General features: G+C 37.8%; 1 protein-coding gene across 2 annotated transcripts in view; it reads left to right on the forward strand.

The window, feature by feature from the left end:
- adcy7 (adenylate cyclase 7) overlaps window positions 1-18,593 on the forward strand; it is a 50,505-nt gene that overhangs the window by 30,487 nt on the left and 1,425 nt on the right. Inside the window, exons 7-26 of one of the 2 annotated variants that reach the window (XM_082161132.1) lie at window positions 956-1,067; window positions 3,560-3,687; window positions 3,833-3,991; window positions 4,116-4,248; window positions 4,352-4,540; window positions 6,262-6,302; window positions 6,494-6,553; window positions 7,452-7,532; window positions 7,650-7,719; window positions 8,511-8,608; window positions 8,751-8,835; window positions 9,209-9,346; window positions 9,569-9,646; window positions 9,945-10,099; window positions 10,475-10,580; window positions 10,689-10,847; window positions 11,958-12,104; window positions 12,592-12,696; window positions 17,154-17,268; window positions 18,394-18,518. In XM_082161132.1, the coding sequence (XP_082017258.1) occupies window positions 956-1,067; window positions 3,560-3,687; window positions 3,833-3,991; window positions 4,116-4,248; window positions 4,352-4,540; window positions 6,262-6,302; window positions 6,494-6,553; window positions 7,452-7,532; window positions 7,650-7,719; window positions 8,511-8,608; window positions 8,751-8,835; window positions 9,209-9,346; window positions 9,569-9,646; window positions 9,945-10,099; window positions 10,475-10,580; window positions 10,689-10,847; window positions 11,958-12,104; window positions 12,592-12,696; window positions 17,154-17,268; window positions 18,394-18,518 (2,284 nt within the window). The remainder of the gene's footprint in view (window positions 1-955; window positions 1,068-3,559; window positions 3,688-3,832; window positions 3,992-4,115; window positions 4,249-4,351; window positions 4,541-6,261; window positions 6,303-6,493; window positions 6,554-7,451; window positions 7,533-7,649; window positions 7,720-8,510; window positions 8,609-8,750; window positions 8,836-9,208; window positions 9,347-9,568; window positions 9,647-9,944; window positions 10,100-10,474; window positions 10,581-10,688; window positions 10,848-11,957; window positions 12,105-12,591; window positions 12,697-17,153; window positions 17,269-18,393; window positions 18,519-18,593) is intronic. The other variant, XM_082161133.1, reaches the window with a different exon arrangement.

Here is an 18,593-nt window from a genome sequence, read left to right on the forward strand (position 1 = left end):
TTCTGTTTTCCATTCTCTAATTTTGCAATTCCTCATTAATCAAGTCCTGATTGTGAATGAATGGTCAGTCTGTTAGACCTAACTCTCAGAGTGCTCATCATGAGGCCACTCATTTAATTAGTTTTATTTCCCATCAACCCCAAGAGTGGACAGGGGGTGGGGTGCATCTATTAATATGTTTTTGTCCAAGCTCACAATGCTTGGTTCTCAGGCAGCCGTTTATATTTAGATAGACGGACGGCTTACAGCCGCTCAGATAAAACACAGATTGACTCACCTGTGTGTCTGTGAGCAAACAATAGAGAGCTGTTCACCTGCCGAGATTTATGGGGTCCGATCTCTTTTTGAACTTGTTCATTAGGAGTGTGATGACATGGATTGTGTGTGTGTGTGTGTTTGGTCTTGTCAGCATTGAGAACAGCTGGGTCTTAAAGGTTCATTTCCGTGAGCCGTGTTTATGAGGTTTTTATTCTTTCCAGGGCGTTCAGACAGCTGACACTGAGCTGCTGCTTTTCTCTTTATTAAAAAGGACTCGGCACAAGTAGTATCAACTTCTAAATGTCTTCTCTTCAAACTAGCAAGCACATTTGTTTCTCCCTTTGTTTCATTTCCAAAATTAAATACTAAAACACAACGATGAAGAAGTTTCAAATAGAAGCGTTTTTTAATTAAAACCACATTAACTCAGATATTACACATAGATGCGACAGCGTGCAAGCACAAACAGAAGAACTTAAATACACAAAGGGACGAACTCAAATACAATCAGGTGTGCTCTAATTAGGAACATAAAGAATAACCATGACAACTGTTGAATGACATGTTAACAGAAACAAAGGCAGACAGCAACAGAGAAACATAATAAGAGTCCATGAAAATGTAACTTAAGTTAAACTGAATATAATGGTGACAATAAGATTGTCTCTTTTTGTGTCTTCCCCTTGTTTTCTGTTAGCATCCTATATGCTGACATTGTGGGTTTCACACGTCTGGCCAGTGACTGTTCTCCTAAGGAGCTTGTGATCATGCTGAATGAACTTTTTGGGAAATTTGACCAGATTGCAAAAGTAAGTATGATTAAATATGTGTGTAATATAATATAATTATGCTCTTATGCTCACCAATGCTGCATTTATTTGATCAAAATACAGTACAACTGTAATAGTGTTAAATGTTATTTGTTTTAAAATATGTGTTTTATATTTGAATATATTTTAAAATATCATTTATTCCTGTGATGGCAAAGCTGAATTTTCAGCATCATTACTCCAGTCTTCAGTGTCACATGATCCTTCAGAATTTATTCTAATATGATGATTTGGTGTGGATTTTTATTTTTATTTTATCATAATCAATGTTGAAAACAGTTGTGCTGCTTAATATTTTTGTAAAAATGTGGTAGATTTTTTCAGTATTCTTTAAAGGTGCACTGTGTAATTTTTAGCCGCATCTAGTGGTGAGGTTGCGAATTGCAACCAACAGAAGTTATGGTGGCCGACAGGAAAATATATCGTCGTCTGAGACAGCAGAGAGTAGCCAGTTAAGCAATGAGGTTTCTTTACAAAGATAAAATAAGAAATTACATTTACTTGATTATTCAGTAAAACAATATGTTAGTGCAAATATTATTGTTACTTGTTCATCATTGCATCAGTGTTTTATTCGCTCACTTTAGCTAGCTTCTTTGCACGAAGAACAACATAGTAACGAAACGTGTTTGTCCGTTTAGGATAGAAATGGCTCTTTCTAATGCAGTGGTTCTCAAAGTGTGGTACGCGTACCACTAGTGGTACGCAGGCTCCGTCTAGTGGTACGCAGAGGAATCACTGAATTTTGCACGTAAGATCAAACCGGTGTGATCTTTTACTGTCTATTGTGTGATCAGTCTTGGCTGGTCCCTGGAGCGTACGATACGATTACGCCGGTGTGAGTAGAACGGCCAGTGCATCACGTGATCAACTGCTAAATTTAAATTGTGCTTTCGCAGTTGGCTGGCGCTGAGCCAGAGACGGACGTGCGCCACTCAGGCGCTGTCATATATCACAATTATTCAGTGTTTTTAACCACATAATGTTTATTTTAGGTTTCAGACATTTAAATTCACATAAGTACTAAAAAAACAATACATTTACAATTTGTAAAATACACACTGATGTCTATGGAAGCGGAAATTATAATAATTTCCATTATAATTAGACGACACGTTTTACACATTGTGTAAGTAACTTTAAAGTTAACTAACTCTATTCTTCTCCCAGTTCACCGGCCACTTACTTTCATGTATTTCGGGAGAAGTGGATGAATTCACGTGCTGTAAATCCAACAGATCCGATTCTCTGAACTGTGGCACAAACGTAACACGGCGCATATAGCTCAACTAACGCGATCGTTTTAAAGGTGTTTAAACAACATAACACTTCCACTTGCATATATTTGTCAATCGGAATATCAAATATTTCATGCCATAGCTAACAAATTTGTGAATATTTTGAATAAAACAATGAAATAAAAGCAGATAATTAGTCATTCAGCGCTGCGGTGTGTCACGTGACAAGCAATGACGCGTCACCATGGAAACAGTAAAGTGAACAGTTCTAAATAATGATCGCCTTGAAAAACTCACAGGGGCCAGCCAAAATATTTTAAATTTACGTTTAAAAGGGTTAAATATGAATAAACAGCCTGTTTTTTTTATTATTAATATTTTAAGGACAGTAGGCTACAGTTTTTATTTCACTTTTAGTTTTTTATTAACCTGTATGTAAGCAGCACAATACATTGTTAATGTTCAAACGGTGTTTTTACAATGTTTAAAGTGGCTGACAATAATAAATATTCTTATTAGAAATTACTGTAAGCTGCCTCATTTTTGAGCTGTGCATAACTGTAGCTGAATAGGCCTACTACGCTACTGTATTTTCATATTGGTCATTATGGTGGTACTTGGAGAGCCAAATATTTTCTGAGGTGGTACTTGGTGTAAAAAGTTTGAGAACCACTGTTCTAAGGTAATAAAAACATAATGGTTCATTATGTAAGGTCTTTATACACTACTGAAAACATAGTTATGTATATGATATGGCATTTCTGTCAACAGATCCTCCTAAATATAACACAATGCACCTTTAAGTACAAAAGAACAGCATTATTTTTTTAATAGAAATCCTTTGTAACATTATAAATATCTTTACAGTCACTTTTGATCAACCTAATGCATCCTTCCTAAATAAAAAGGTAGCACTTTTTTTTACAGTCCTGTTTCGCATGTACATATACCTATTGTAGTAATTACAAAAACTGGGTAATTACTTGGTACTAGTCCTGAATCTACCCCTAAACCTAATCTTAAACTATTCTCAACTAATAAAAGTATTCATTTCTTTAAAAAAAATTAACTGACCTCAAATTTTAGAATGGTGCTGTGTATAACTTAATATATACTGTATATAACATAATATAATTTAATATAATTCAATCTGATCAATTGGTAAATTGGATACTTGTGCTCTGAACTGCACATTAGTTGTCCTTGTGTGTGCTTGTGTTTTTTCCCCTTTAGGAGAATGAGTGCATGCGAATAAAAATTCTTGGTGATTGTTATTACTGTGTGTCTGGCCTCCCCGTTTCCCTGCCAAATCATGCCAAAAACTGTGTTAAAATGGGCCTGGACATGTGCGAAGCCATCAAGTAAGTTTATAGGTTTATACAACATGTAAAATATACATTCACGTCATCATTAGCACTGCATTTCTCCTTATAGTGTTTCTTTCTAGCACTGGCCAATACATTTGGCAGATGAATTGCTGATTATTTTTCTAATCATCACTTGCAGGCAGGTGCGTGAGGCAACAGGTGTGGATATAAACATGCGAGTAGGTGTGCACTCTGGAAACGTCCTCTGTGGTGTGATTGGCTTACGGAAGTGGCAGTTTGATGTGTGGTCACATGATGTCACCTTAGCAAATCATATGGAGTCAGGTGGATTACCAGGGTATGAACAATAAAATCACTTATCAAATGATAATTGATAAAAGTTGCACACAGAATACTGTCTGTATCATAATGTCATACCTCAGGCCTTCTTCATAAGATGCTACTTATTTTTTCTCCATCAGACGAGTTCACATCACAGAGGCGACTCTGAAGCACTTGAACAAAGCGTATGAGGTGGAGGAGGGGAATGGTCACCTAAGAGACCCCTATCTTAAAGAGCTCAACATCAAAACCTATTTGGTCATAGACCCTCGGGTAGAGACTTTAACTCAAACGTTAGAAGTGTATGTTTGCCATATATATGTCACTGTATATGAATCTGAATATGTTGGTGTATTGTTTATGTTTGTGTGTTTAGTCAAAAGATCCATCACTGATGGCCCCCAGTGTCACTAAGCCTCGTGTGAGTGACGGTTTGAAGATGAGAGCATCTGTGCGTATGACACGCTTCCTGGAGTCATGGGGGGCCGTCAAACCGTTCGCCCATTTGCAGAGCCGAGAGGAATTCTGCACAGATGCTATGGTCAATGGAAAGGGTCGCTGCAAGGTCAGAGATACAGACGTTAAAGGAATAGATCACCCAAACATAAGAATTGACCTCACAACAGATGAATGACTGACAGCCTAAATACCAAACAAATCGATGCGCTGATAAGCCTTGTTGGAATCCGCCAGTTTGACCATTAAACTTACATCGTGTCTACACCGGGCGCGACAGTTGAGGAGTCGCATCACACTGCAACAGCTAGAAGCTGTCAACACTGGATGTGACAAAGCAAATCCATTTGTCCTTCCTATGAGAAGTATCATGAGTGCTTGGAGTACGTCATAAATAGAACGAGGCACCGGTTTACTGTTGGGGATTTGTCATGTCGTGCCACGCCGCTTCCAGTGTAGACTACATCACTGATTATAATGAATTATTTTGCCGCGTTGTAGACGCGGTATTACTAGACTTTCTGTGACATACAAACTCTTTTTGGCAAATTTCAAGCATTATTGTGCCGTTATTGTACATGTGATTTAAAAACTAGGTATCCACAGAGGCTAGTGTATTAAGTTTTGTTCATTCCATTCTCAATACAAGACAGTAATTTAGAAAAATACGTGTTGTATCAGATTCTGCTGTAGATTGCATGAAGAACTAAACTTGCCCATTTTAAATGATCATCCAACAGCAAGAAAAAAAAACCTGTACCCCTGTTTGCATCTGCAGAAAGCATCACACTACTCTTGTGCGTTAATGTCAATATTTATGACATCAACTGTCTTACTTTTTGACACGTGGATAGATTTACCCTTGTCATTTTCTCATCTTGTACCATTATATTTAGTGCAACATAACCTGATACAAAAACTTGTTTTCTGTTTAGTTTTGTTTTTGTTCACGGTTATAAACTGTATAGTAATTAGTCATTTATTCCAGAATCATCAGGTACATAATTAACATAATTGCAACTTTATTTTGTTTAACAGACAGAGGAAGTGTACTTATTTGTGGTGCAACAGATCACAAAACTCACAGTTCGGATCATATTATGGTTTTTGATTCACGGATCGGATAATTTTTTGGATCAGCAAAAAGTTAGTTATCAGTTTAAAAAAACAAGAACAAATACACTAATTACAAGCATAGATTAATACAATATAACAAAGTTACAAATAAAGTAAGGACACTGCATAGTGTTCACTAATTTAATCTATTAAATATAGATTCATCTTTGTTTAAGGCCTTTAGTATTGTTTAAAGCCAAGGTATTTATAGCCTAACCGAATGCACAGATCCAATATAATGATACACGTCCGATTTCTTTCTCAACTGTTTATGTTCTCTTAAAACTGTGCCGAATGTGTTTAACTGACTGTTTACGTGAATACTAGCCAAGACGGGCATTTTGACATCATTTTGTGTGTATGCATTCGTTCAAGCGCAAGGAGACGCAAAATAGAAATCAATTTGTTGTTCGGAAGCTATCCGAAACGCACCTCTCTGTGTGTGTGCAGCTCTCTTTTGTCTCTTTTTGTGCTGGAATGGTTTAAAATCGCTTGAATGTGTAAATTGGTAAGACAAAAAACGTGCAAATGATAAAAATGTCACTCTATGATGGTTAAACTTTGCAATTAATCCTTGAATCAAGTGCTTCAAAATATGCTAATCCTTCAAAAGCAGTGGCCATGGTTAAGTTATCGGTGTCGTGAGGTCAATTCCTACATTATTTACACACAGAGAGGTGCAAAGCAGATGTTCACGTTTGTCTCTCTCTTTAGGACATCCCTCTTAGATCAGTAACGACCAAAATTACAGAGAGGTGAGTGTTGTTTGTGTCATATATTGGTCTGTCTTGTGTGTATCTCAGTTGGAAAAAACTAGGTCTATGACCTAAGGGCCATTCAAAAGCTTTTTATAAATGTCCACTTTAGTATGTCTTGAGTCTGGTTTTGTCTGGCTGACTGAAGCAGCGATGTTGAAGTTGTCTTTCTCACTGTTGCTCTCTGACAGCTTTGATGAGTCTCTTGAGGAGCCCTTCTCTTTACCTGCCCCTCCCTTGTGCACATATAAGTGAGTGGAGCCATACTGGCTCAGCCAGCTCTATGGGGCCCGTAGTTTCAACACTAACAATGCAAATGCTCAGTGAGCCGCTGTTAACTGGTCATATGGTTAGCATGACCATAGCTGCACTCCCTCAGTGGTGTGTTTCCAGCCTACAGTGCACTTTTGGTTTAGACAAGCGTGCGTTTCTGCTTGCAAAGAGAAAGAAAGGAAACAGCATTTTCCTTTCTGAGCCGTGCTGAGGCACATTGCAAGGGGGCTCTCTGTTAGGGTTTAAACTAACACAAGGCATTCTGTCTGCCACGGCCCTCACACATAAACACACACACACACACTGGTTTCCATGTTTTATTGGGACTTCCCATAGACGTAATGATTTTTATACGTAACTGTATATTTTATCCACCTACACTAACCTACTAAACCTATCCCTAAACATACCCATCACAGAAAACTTTCTGCAATATTACATTTTCATAACACTTCATTTAGTATGATTTATAAGCTCTTTTCCTCATGGGGACAAAAAACGTCCCCATACTGTCAAAATTTACTGGTATTAATATGCTTGTGGGGGCATTTGGTCCCCATATTGTAGGGAATACCAGGTACACACACACTCAATTCTACATTATACTCTCTCTTATTATCTATTTAGATCCCTGAACTAAACAAAGTATTAACTACAAAACTAGTCAAGTCATTTAGAACTATGAACTTCACACATATTCACCCAAGCTTCCTTTGTACTGGCTGCAGTCAAATATAACTCAATAACAGCATGACAACAGCTATAAACATCTTTTCTATCCCACAGTGCCCATGCACATTTAGACATTGTGTGTATGTTACTTCATGGGTCAAAGTGAGTTTTTGTCTCTGTGATCTGTGTCTACTGTCCTTGTAGGAATAAATCACAGAAGACTAAGTTTGATGAAGAGCTTCACGACAAGATGACCACCACTATCAATGATCTGAGCTCCAGCAAGTTAGTCTTACATAAACAAGCACATGAAATAATTTTGAATGGAATTAAGTCCAGTTTGGTTAAAGTTGCACATTTAGTGCTTATGAAAACGAGTGAAGAAATAATTTGTGTGTGCAGGCAGTGGGTGAAGTCTGAAGAGATCTCTGGCCTAACGCTATTGTTTACTAAACGAGACCTTGAAAAGCAGGTTAGTATTTTCCTGTGGGCTGTAACTTCTGGGATGTATGTGTTAGACAGACAAACAGTTATTTATTTATTTATTTAGACTGTGGGATTTTTCTTGTTTCATACACCATGTGTTGTCCAGTGGCGTAGCGGATGGGCACGCTTTGCGGGGGGCCCCACGAAAACCCCCATGCCAGGTTGTGCCGATAGACGATGAGCAGCTGATAGACGCAATGCGCTGATGCGCGGATAGACGATGATCAGCTGATAGACGCGTTGATGCGCGGATAGACGATGATCAGCTGATAGACGCGTTGATGCGCGGATAGACGATGATCAGCTGATAGACGCGTTGATGCGCGGATAGACGATGATCAGCTGATAGACGCGTTGATGCGCGGATAGACGATGATCAGCTGATAGACGCGTTGATGCGCGGATAGACGATGATCAGCTGATAGACGCGATGCGCTGATGCACCGAAAGAGGATGATCAGTAGATGATCAGCATCAGCTATCGGCCTTATCAAGTGAATTTGACATTTCCAATTAATGTAGGCCTAATAAATTAATATTATTATTATTATTACTTTAAATTAATAGGCTATTAGCGACAATTCAATTTCCCTGCAATATGCCATGGCGCATCTCCCCATAGCAATGAGCGAGGAAACTCATTTAAAAACAACTTGTTTAAAACGAAATACTTCTTTTCTAATTTTTGCGCTACGCCACTGTTGTCTACATGTAAAAAAAAAAAAAAGAAGAAATTAAATAAACTAATATTAAATTGCGTGTATGTGGTTCTCTCAGTACAGGACTATAGAGATGCCAAACTTTAAATATGACATTGGTTGTGCCACCTTCATCTTTATCTGCATCTTCATCATCCAGATGTTTGTTACCAAAGAGTAAGTGGCATGAACACAAGCGAACCCCATATGCAGACTCAATTTAACACTTTGTTGCTGAACGTGTGTCTTCATGTGCTACAATCATTTGCCCTGAGAGTAGATATAACTATCTTTCTTTGTCTCTCTCTCTCTCTGTTAGGCGTAAAAAGCTGGGGCTGATGTTTGCGGTATTGGGGTGTTTTCTGCTTTTGATTCTGTGCATCTGTTTTGCGGGTCATATACAGGTTAGACCACCAATGCCTTCTTTTGCCTCAGCACACACATTCAGTTGGCCTGATGGTTTCTGGGGTATTTTTATGGTTTTGTAGATGCTGGAGCATGCAGTGCCTCCCTTGCTGTGTACAATGCTGTAATGTGGAGAATGTCATATGCTGTGTCCATTGTTGGCACTGACTTATATTTGAAATGTAAAATAACTAAAAACAGTTGCTACAATGTTGCAAACTGAAATACTCCCAGTGTCCTCTCTGCCCCATTCAAATACACTGTTGCTTTTTCCAACACAATCTGGCTTCAGTAGCCTTGAGCTTTTTCTCAGGTCAAATCCAGCTTTCTTTCTCTTTGAACAGCTGTTTTTCCCTTCTTTTTCTTGCTCAGAGGACATTTCCAGAGAAGTTGAAGTCATGCACGTGGCTCTCGGCTCTTTCAGAAGCAGTGGTTAAGAGACCTTTTCTGCGCATCCCATTGGCAACTGTGGCCACTGCAGTCGTATTCATCATCGCCATTTTCAAATTGGTAATGCTCAGCCTTTCTGTCACTGCAATAAAGGTCACACACACATTATTTAGTTAAGTGTCTCATGCTGTGTAACACACTAAAAAACACACAACATAAATTATAATTTTTTTATGCTCAGGTCCTCAGACAATATTGTTGATATGTGTGTTCACTGAAGCATTACAAAAAGAGTTCCATCTGTTAACATTTTACCCTATCAAAATGTCTTTCACTCCACAGTATTTTGAAACGCAGAGTCTGCCACAAATTAACAGCAACATTACTGATTCTGACAAAGATGACCTTTCGTATTTGCCTGTGAGTATCAATCACGTTTATTTAAATATCTAAATGGAGACATGGCCTAAACTTCTGTTATTTTTGTATACAGCTAATTATAAATACAACAAACTAACCCTAACCCACATCATAACCCAAAATAATTATTTACATTATTATTTATTACATGATATAATTTACTCATTTATCATCTTTATAAATGAGTAAGTGTCATAGCCCTGATGTTAGATTATGAGAGTATTTTAACTGCTGTCTTGTTGCCAAAGAAACAATAGAAAAATGATTTATTGAGTTTCTGTATGGTTTGTCTTTCCAGTACTCAGTGTATAATTGTATATTGGCGTTGATCGCCTGTGGCGTGTTTTTGAGGGTGAGTTTGGAGCTGAAGGTGGCCTTCCTCTTCATCGTCTCAGCTATTTCCTACATCTTCATCTTCTACTCCCAGAATAATCTCTTCAACAGATACTGCAGGTACACTCTCACAAATACGTCTTATATTTGTACTCAGTTGATTTTCATATCATTTTCATAAATTTATATTAATTGTATATGCTTATATTACCCCTGTTTTTACATTTAGATTAGCGTTGCTGTCAACTTAGTTATTCTATTAATATTTGAGCACTGTTACATGTTATCATTAGCAAATCCACTTGTTTCATACTGGACATTTAAAACAATAGATTTTTAGTGTTTTCATTTGCATTTGTTTGGACAAAATAGTATAGAATTTTAATATTGGCCTATTATCGGCCATAACATGAAAATAATAATCTGTATTGGCAAGGATTTGAATATTTGGGCATCTCTGTTAAAATCATGTCCATTGTTTGTCTGTTGTTGTAGTGTAGAGGACAATCTGTGCAAAGCAGGAATTATGAAGCGCCCACAAGTCATGAGCGGCATCTACATCACACTCTTCCTCTTTACCATGCTGCTCATATCCTGCCAGGTACACACCACACACACACACACACACACACACACACACCACACACACAGTAATACAGAGCAGAGAAAGTCACACCCACTCTTGCTCTGTCCTCTCTCTTCCCTTCAGAATGAGTACCGTTGTCGTCAAGACTTCCTGTTGAAGAACAAGAACCTGGCCGATAAGGAAGAAGTCGAGCTGTGCGAAAACCTGAACCGTCTCCTTCTGGAAAATGTTCTCCCTGCGCACGTGGCCGCTCTCTTCGTGGGCGAGAACAAAAAGAATGAGGTGGGGCTGCTGTCCACTATCTCTTTACTAAACCGGAAATACAAGGTAGGAACCGGCTTCGAGTGAGTGGGGTGAACCTGTATATCATCCGCTTCTGTCTCCCATACAAGACCAGACATATAACAGTGATTCCCAACCAGGGGTACCTGAGCCGGTTCCAGAGGGCACTTGGAAAGATTTCGATTTTGCTTCATTGAATATCTAAATACAACATTTTTTATGAATAATGTTATGGTTTTGCAGATCTTTTTAAGGAAAGAAAACAAAATAATGTGTGTAAAAAAGCCATTTGTACAGATTGGACTGTGGCAGTACATAAGATTAAAAAGGTTGGGAAACACTGCCATTTACCACACAAGATCATATCATAAAATACCCCACCATACCGTTCCAATATCATTACTGTATGATTACAATGTAGACTATACAAAGAATACTAGGTCACCCACCTACACTGTATTTTATGGTAACCTCTCTACCATTTTCTACCACAGTCCATAATCTACCTTTTCATATTTAAGCAAGATTCAAAACTTTAGGTTGGAAAAAATGGCTGAAATATTTACAGATATTTATATATTTTTATTCCTCCCCGATCTGCATTCTTTTAAGAAATGTTAGTATAATTTTGTCTTGTCTCTATCAATGTTGAAAAAAGTTGTGATACAAAACCATGATACAATTCTAAAAGAACAGCATTTATTTGAAATAGTTTTTTTTTTTGTAACAGTGAAATGTGTCCGTGCTAAATAAACATATTAATTTAAAAGTATATATATATAACTTTCTTATATGACTTTTTTTGGTTTCTTACTTTTTAATATGGAGATTTTTCATTTGTGAAACAATTCATCAAATGTCTCAATTCATTTAGTCTTTGTTCCTCCCTTGATTTTATTTATCCCCTGAGTTTATTTGGTGGACATTTTCTTCATGTTACTCAAAACGCTCACGTCATGTGTTGTACCAGTCGTACCTCATGCCCTCTGTGAGTCTGTGAATATCCTTTCATAAAACATGTTGTTGTTGTTTCTGTTGTGCCATGTGAATAATAATTACACTGAATCACTGAACTCTTGCTGCATGTGTCTTTCCGATCCTCTTCTCCAGGACCTGTACTATAAGTCATATGACTGCGTATGTGTGATGTTTGCCTCGGTGCCGGACTTCAAAGAGTTCTACACTGAGTGTGACATCAATAAAGAAGGACTGGAGTGTTTGAGGCTCCTCAATGAGATCATCGCCGACTTTGACGAGGTCAGAGTGATGTCACGTCTCATGTCTCGCAGCATATGTGATGGTCCTGCTTTTCTTCTCTTCTCATTCCCTGAATGGATACAATGAATCATTGTATATGAATAGTGTTTCTCTGCCAACATCTGAAGAGCTTCTAAGGGCGTCACCCAAGCTATCATTTGAGTATGATTTGATGAAATGAGGCAGCCATTTTTGTACACTCTTATCACTTCAGCTGCTTATTTCTGTGAGCTGCAAACAAAGCCCTGGCTTGACTGACTTCATGTTTAGGATCTAAATACAGGTCCATGCTTGGCTTACTTCACTTATTACTAGTGTTTAGTTTCAGCGCAGTATGGCTGCTGTCCCGCTTCTTTCAGTTCTTATTATCCTCCCTTTCTCTCTCTCTCTCTCTGTCATTTATCATAAGATAACATCTTGGCATGAATTTTTACTGCTCGGAAACATTGACATCCACTCTGCCCTTCCCTCTTCTCCTTACCTGCAGTTGCTGTCGAAGCCCAAGTTCAGTGGTGTGGAGAAGATTAAAACCATCGGCAGCACATACATGGCTGCTGCAGGACTGAGTGGACCTCCAGAGCAGAGCAGCCAGGTACTTACTGCACGACGTTAAGTAATCTAGAAAAATGTAGTCAAAGCAAATTTAAACCACGACTCTCACAAATGCATTTATAAAATTAATAAATGTCAGTGTGTTAAATTCTCAACTGCCTTTACCTCTCATGTATCTTGTATTTTTAATTAATGAGAGAGAGAGAGATACTCATACTAATTGTAGCCCACTGTTACCAGTTTGTTTTATGTTAATTTGTCAGCTTTTGCTGTCATACTTTTGATGTTTTAGCAGCTATTATCTCACACATTTGCTTCTAAATGGAATGCAGGCATTTTAAATGTGCCACATGCCACTATGCACCAATCAGTAATGGTGGCATTGGCATATCCTGAGGCTTTGCTTTAGGATAACTAAAAAAAAAAAATTATGAAAATGATTTGCAAAACATTCAATTTAGATAACTGATTAAGCCACACATTAAATGTCATTTGAAGTCTGTCCATAAAGGGGGCTCGATCCCGAAGCTTAGCTTAAGCTCCCAACCCTACATTTGGAACTTCATTTAGTCTGTACTTAACAACTAATGCTTCACTGAACTCCACTGATCCAATTATAATGGATAGCAACAAGTCCCCGTCCTGCATTTTTTCTTTCCAATAATCCGTTTCACCCAAATGTGAAATTTTAGTTGCAAGGGTAGTGTGTAGATCACAATATGGAATAAAACATCTGTCTCCACTTTTGTGATATTGCGACTTGAAATTTGTGTTTTACACGCCTCTTGTTTGGAATGTAAACAACAGGGTGTTAAACTAATTTTTAAATTACAGTTAACTGGTGGATTATTATAGCCTAGAAATCTAGACGCACCCTAGCAGCAGCAAATGTAATTTGCAGCCAGTGTCGTCAAGCAACTCTCCGTTGGCTTGGGAGCTGGAAAAAACAAACTCTAGTCAGGCCAATCACATCGTGTATAGAGTCGGTGGGCGGGCTTAACATAATGACGACAGAGTTGCGACGGTTCCGCGTGAATTCCCTGCTACTTGAAAACAAAGAAGATGGGTCTTTCGAATCGGCTTTGGCCGCGACTCTGGAAGACTTGGAGTTAAGCTTTTCTTTGAGAAAAGAACAAAGAACGGCACTGAAGTCATTCTTAAAAAAGGAAGATGTGTTCGAAGTTTTGCCGACCAGATACGGCAAAAGTTTAATCTGTAAACTAGCTCCGCTGGTGGGAAAACGCTCTGGTTGGTTGTAGCGCTATCCTATTACGTGCAGAGGGAATTTGAAAGACAACCGTTTATTGAGCCCTGCCAATGCTGTGTTCCCAGACCCAACATCTTGATGTGATTCTGGCTTGTCAGGCTAGGATTATTACAGTTCATTATTAATAATAAAAGGTTCAATTAGTTGTATTTCTATATTAATAAACATGCAACATCAGGGTTGCTGTTATTATTGGTTCATAGCAACAGGTCGTTTGCAGCATATTTAAATCTCAAACTTTCATTCAGGTGGAAAAATCTTTAATGACAGAGAATTTCAAAAGCTTGATAGAAACATCTACCACAATTTAACACAAAATGGATGGTTTTGTTATGGCATCATAAGTTTACGCCGCTGCATGACTTATGATAGAGGTTCTGAGGCCCCTAAGCCCCAACATTGCATTTTGCAACATTTCAAACTGGATTTATTTTTCTTTGCATAACAGCAGACAATTTTTTTTTACAATTTGGCTCTTGCTCATTTCAGTTATAAGTAAACCTTCTTGAATTTATCTGAGGTCTTGATTTTGTCAAGTCAAGTCACCATTTATATAGCGCTTTTTACAATACAGATTGTTTCAAAGCAGCTTTACAGTGATAATAGGAAATTAATGCAATAAAGATTGTTTTGGCTTTACAGCAGCTCTAGAAGAAAATCAGTCCACCTTAAGTAAGTTTTTAATTGATTCATTTCCGTTGTAAAAATCATTAGTTATTAACTTAGGTGCCGCTTACAGAAAACTTTTAATGTGTTCTAGCTGTTCATTTACTTGACAACGGCGTTTTGGTGGCCTGAGAACGCAAACTTTGAAGTAGGTTTCAAAGTGCACGTTTTTGAAAACGAGTTTTGAAAGTGATACCATTATTATCTCTGTGAAAACTTAAAAAAAACGTGAATCTGTGAAAACTGTGAGGGCATGCACATGCGTACAGACATACACAATTACTTGTCTCGCATGCATAATACAGCGTTGAGTGAAATACCAATGAAAATATGCTTCCCCTTGTAAAGAGCTTACAAAAGAAGCAGACACGTTATACGTTGCATACACGCCTTATAATCACCACTGCCGTTAGGGTTGGGTATTGTTTGAATTTGAGCAATTCCTTATATGGAGAATCCAATAAGGAAAGACAGATGTATATACTTTTGCAAAACCTTTTGTTACAGCTGAATACCATGAACATAAATCAGCAGGCTAAAGAACACTTACATGAGGAACTTTTGCCTATTTGGTTTTAACAGAAATACTGCAGTAAAAACAACTAGAATTACTAATATATATTTTAAACATTATTAAAGACAAATTAAATGGTCAGTAATAAAATAAGAACAAATAAAAAAATTTGCAATAGCACCAAAATGAATACAACTGAACCAAGAAATCAAATATAATCAAATGTAAAATAACACAGCTCTTTTTATAACTAAAATAAAGATTATTAAAGTTATTTATTCAAGATCAGTGACTTTCCTAGGATATTTTGACATCATTGTGTGTGTATTTGTCCGTTCAAGAGCAAAAAGATGCGAAAGAGAACTCAATTGAATTCATAATTGCGCACTATGTTGTCAAAATAATTCCAGTTCACTTGGCCACAGAAGCGATAAATAATTCTGTATTAAACATTTTCAAGGCCAGACACGTGATGCGTGATGCGCATGTGCACACGTTTTCGCGGGTTCGCGTTTTTGAGGTTTGCGCCTTGGAATCTATTTCAGGGTTTGCGTTCTCGAGCCACCAAGCACTGTTGAGTTGAGTGTTATCTGTTAGAACGGTGTCGTGTTAGCGGCCCATACGTTAATAACTGGTGATCTTAGCAACGGAAGTGAATCAATCAAAACTAACTTTAGCTGGACAATAACTTTATTCTAGAGCTGCTGTAAAGCCAAAACAATCTCTGTTACTTTAATTTCCTATTATCACTGTAAAGCTGCTTTGAAACAATCTATATTGTTTAAAGCGCTATATAAATGAAGGTGACTTGTCTTGACTATATGAGAGGCGAGTGCATCTTCTTGTGCTTAAATAATTTAAAATCACAATAAAATGTGCACACAGGAATTGATTAGTGGAATAGAAATTTACATTTTACAACAAGCATCCGATACCTGACCTTAAGTATCTGAATCCAGAATTGGAATTCGATTCCCAACCCTAGCTGATGGTGCGGGCTGAGTCTTCCACCTCATCCGATGTTTCATTTGGATTTTTCGGCGAATTTTTGGCAAACTTTCTGTATTGAATTTATTCTCTTTTGTTTTCTTTCTTTTTTGAGTGCCACTTGGATGTGTGCTTCGTGGTTGCTTCTTTCTACTTATCTGGACCAGCTTCTTGCATCTTCTCGCTGGAACATGGCAGCGTAGTGGTGCGTTCACAATAGCAGTGATGCCGTCCACTGGCACTGCTTTTTTTATGGCGAGGAACTTGTATGTCGGGTTTGTTCCGACCGTGCGAAGTCAACGGTTTGGTTCTGAAGAAGAAAGATTCAGTGGAATTGGCATTCAGTACTGCTTTATAAAGGCAGGGCACCAACCACTTTTTGTGCACTTGAACACTGTTCAGCAGTTCATGTTCTGCTGATCTCCCGCGCACCACACTTTGAGAACCACTGACTACATGAGATTTGCATGTGAAGTGAACATCATTGAAAAGTTAACATGCTGAAAGTATTTATGAATTGTAATAATACATATGTGCTTTTAAAGGGATACTCCACTTTACACACAGGAAGATATTTAGAAGAATGTCAGTAACCAGACAGTTTCTGGTTCCATTGACTTCCATAGTAGGAAAAAAGATATACTATGGAAGTCAATGGGACCAGAAACTGTCTGGTTACTGACATTCTTCTAAATATCTTCCTTTCTGTTCAGCAGAAGAAAGAAATTCATACAGGTTTGAAACAACATGAGGGTGAGTATATGATGACAGAATTTTCATTTTAAAGTGGAGTATCCCTTTAAGATTTCAATTCACCTTGACTATATTGTTATGGAAAATGAAAAGAGTCTTTTCAAGACTCTCCAGCATTTGTGACTGAGGTGCACTTGATGAATAAGGTGATAAAAATTGGAGGCTGCACATTTTTAAACCAAATAAAAGAAGTTCCTTTTGGCTATGCAAGTCATTTTATTCTCTGACCCCTGCTCACCTTGCATGTATAAAAGTGTCCTTCAAGCTACATCATTTATGTATCTCTGAGCTCTGTTGTGTGTGCTCTCAGGACCGTGAGAGGCAGAATGCACAGATAGGATACATGGTGGAGTTCGCAATCGCTCTGATCGGCAAGCTGGACGGCATCAACAGACACTCCTTCAACACATTCAGGCTTCGCGTCGGTAAGTCTGGCTACAAAACCCTCAATTCTACATCACTGTTAATTTTGCTTGGAGGACACTTTATCTCCAGGTATTTCAAGAGATATTTCATTTTAGCCTTTACAACTCTGACTTTTGAATTAAGGGTTAAAAATGAAACCAATATATACAGGATGTAGCTGAAAATCTCATTGAAAAACAAAGGCAGCTCATAAGAGAGAACTCAGGCATCTTCAGCAGCTCAGGGATAACAGATGCGCTCAGGGAACTGGCATGAAATGCTTCATAAACGCTCCGTTTAAGAGTCTGAGAACATATCACCCATCTGTGGCTGAGATCTGATCAAACTATAACAACAGACACAAATCCCTTCTAAAAGACTTTACTATAAAAAGGAAAACAACATTCCAGCTGTCACTTTAGGATGAAACTCACTGTATCGCTGGAATCAAGTACTCTGTGAGTCAAATTATATTGAGCTTCAACTACAGTTTTACTGTCACTAAGCAACAACAGTCCAGGGCTACACAAATGCTATGATTTAATTAAATAAATAGATGCGCTGCATGTTTTAGAGTGAAGCGAGACAGTGTGCTCGTTTACACGCAAGCAGCTCATTATCCAGTGTTTTCAGCATCTCAGAGTGGCTTGGATCACAGTAAATGCTGTGTTTGGGTCACTTATAACAAGCAATTGTGAACGCAACGTGCTAACCATGTTCACATCTTTGAAGACATCTGTAAATATTATTGTAATTTAACAGTTGTATTATTATTATTGCACAGCTTATATCATATTTTTCTTAAACTATTTTATTTTACAGTGAAATGTTACAATAATACTCTTTCTTATTTTGTTTGATATTTTTTTGTAATAATTGTGATTAAATTAATAATAATTATTATTATTATTTTATGATCAAATTGTTGTATACTCTCAAACTCTTGACACATTTTGTGACCAAGCACAGCAAACCTTTTTTTTTTTTCTTTTATCGCATTTTAAATCACATTTAGATTCCCCCCAAACCCCAAAATCATGCACCATTAGTACAGTGACAGTAAATGACTGCTGGTTTAGCATGAATTCAAATGCAAATGTCATGTTTCAAGAGTTTTTTTCATTGATCTGCGTGTGTTTGTGCAGGTATAAACCACGGCCCAGTGATTGCTGGGGTGATTGGAGCCAGGAAACCACAGTATGATATCTGGGGAAACACTGTGAATGTGGCCAGTCGGATGGAAAGCACTGGAGAGCTGGGAAAAATACAGGTAGGAATTGAATTACTCTTACAGTACTTCACGTCTCTAGATCCACTATGATGATAATTCTCTTCTCATGTCTAG

Source organism: Leuciscus leuciscus (genome assembly GCF_965113295.1).
Source record: "Leuciscus leuciscus genome assembly, chromosome: 2".
Classification (NCBI taxonomy): Eukaryota; Metazoa; Chordata; class Actinopteri; order Cypriniformes; family Leuciscidae; genus Leuciscus; species Leuciscus leuciscus.